Here is a 2165-nt window from a genome sequence, read left to right on the forward strand (position 1 = left end):
ATATGAAGTGGATAATACGACGGAGGAATAAACACCGAATGGCGCAGCTTCAATTTTTTTTTTCAAGGTCTCGGGAATTAGGTGAAACTTCTGCCTTTGTGTAGTAATATATACGTTCTGGAATCTTGGTTATGTGGGATATTTTAATAAAAATAATCGAAGACGAGTCAACCGTCTATTGTGTTGTGAAAATCATTCATTGTAATTCATTCTCTCGAAAGTTTCCTTCTTAGAATGCATGGTTATCGATTCCCGTGTGTTACCGGCATTTTCACATGTGACAGCTTTGAGAAAATAGAAAACAAAGTTTTCAAATTCATCGAACAACTATGCATTGTTAATTTTATCATGTACTATATAATGCACAGGCTGAAGGAAGGTATGCAATGCGTGATTATTGTACGCATAAGAACTTAAGGTTGTGTGTTAAATGCAACTGTTGGACTGTTAAAAGGCATATTTTAATGATATGACAAAAGCAATGAAGTTCACACAGTATTTATTCCATGGCATACGTACACCTGACTGAGGAAATTAAGCAACAGCCGATCGCTCTCCCATCCATTCATAATTTTACTCTGTTGTGTACTCACGTAAACAAACTAATCAGAGTTGCCAGGTGTCTCCATTAGATTCCGAGAAATCCTGGACATCAAAACAATCAAACCCACAAACATGTAAACATAGAAACATATACAATCGCATACTAAGCCAAAAGTACACACTAAGAGCATAAATAACGATGTGCATAATGTGTATATATACATATTCATACACGGACGACTTTTATTTCTATAGTTCTAGGAATGCGTTAAGTTATCACAACTCATTCGCTACTGATTTTCAACCCAGTTGGCTGTTCAATAGTTTCTGACGCTTATTCTATATTCATTTCATGCTTTATTGCTTTATCTTTACTACTGTATTTAATGAACCCTTGAATAGAAACCGTCCACGTCCACCGAGCGAGAACCCTGCCGTGAGCGCGGGGTTGCTAAGAGACACGGCCAACAACACCCTTTTAATATTCCCATTTCTATCATACAGTGACCCCCGATACCAAACATCCCTCGGATAATAAACAACAATTTACCGCCCAGACGCCCCAAACTCACCCAATATCATCGCCTCTAACTTTCTTCTGTCGACGCGAAACCTCTCCTCTACCAGGCCGTCTGCCAGAACGGTCACGGTCATCTTCTCCACGCTGTTGCATCTTGATATTGTTCCTTCAGAGAACGCTTCGGAAACCTCGTCAGACTCTTGGTAATCGTGTGGTCCCACGTTCATTATTCTGTCACGAAAACTACGTTCTGTCGTTATTATAATATCGTAGAAGAGGTCATGGAGGTTGGCTATCGTATGTCGCTGGACGGGACCATACTGTGCACGCTCGCACGGTTAGGCAGACTGTTCAAGAAAGACAGGAAAGTCCTCGTGAAATAAGCAATTTGGGTTGTTGATACAAGCGCCACCTATGAGTCGTCACAAAAATGCATATTTCAGGGGTTACCAATGTATTAGTTGGTGGACACTCAACAGATGAATTAAACATTTACACATTCTTCCTCAGGGCGAACTTTATTGAGCCCTTAAAATGATAATGAGAACTATATACTGTGAAAAAATGTTCTATGCACTGATACCGTGAGTAATGAATATGAACACAAGTATACATATATATACATATATAACAATGTATAAACATATATACACATATGTATGTATATATACATATATATCTGAAGCTTCCCGTACAGTACACAACACCTATGATATATAGAGAATGCGTTGGTTACATTTGCATAATCAAGAGAAAAAAAACACTTTTTATTCGTTGTCTTATATGTGTATGATATATGCATGAGCGTGTATATCTGTGTGTATACGTGTGTATTGTAGAAGTAATGCAGTAAACGCTTAAATTATTATAATCAGCTATTAATAGCAAACAGTTTCACGAATAAGGTGCTAAACGATGGTAAGAGACAAACGACGATCTTAAGCCTAATAAGATATTATAAAATTGTGCTACTAACAGCAGTTATATTAATAAATCAAAGAATCGATCGGAAATCATACTGAGAATGATTATATTGTGACATCACGCCGTATACACACACACACACACACACACACACACACCACACATACACACACTCACA

General features: G+C 37.8%; 1 protein-coding gene across 1 annotated transcript in view; it reads right to left on the reverse strand.

Moving 5' to 3' along the window:
- Positions 1 to 1405, reverse strand: part of LOC119594964 (protein bicaudal C homolog 1-like) — a gene marked incomplete at its 3' end in the record, with an annotated part of 40730 nt that extends 39325 nt beyond the window's left edge. Inside the window, 1 exon segment of the mRNA XM_037944091.1 lies at positions 1116 to 1405. Within this exon segment, the coding sequence (XP_037800019.1) occupies positions 1116 to 1290 (175 nt within the window).
- Positions 1406 to 2165: the final 760 nt, after the last annotated feature.

The sequence above is a fragment of the Penaeus monodon genome, chromosome 35 (assembly GCF_015228065.2).
Source record: "Penaeus monodon isolate SGIC_2016 chromosome 35, NSTDA_Pmon_1, whole genome shotgun sequence".
Classification (NCBI taxonomy): Eukaryota; Metazoa; Arthropoda; class Malacostraca; order Decapoda; family Penaeidae; genus Penaeus; species Penaeus monodon.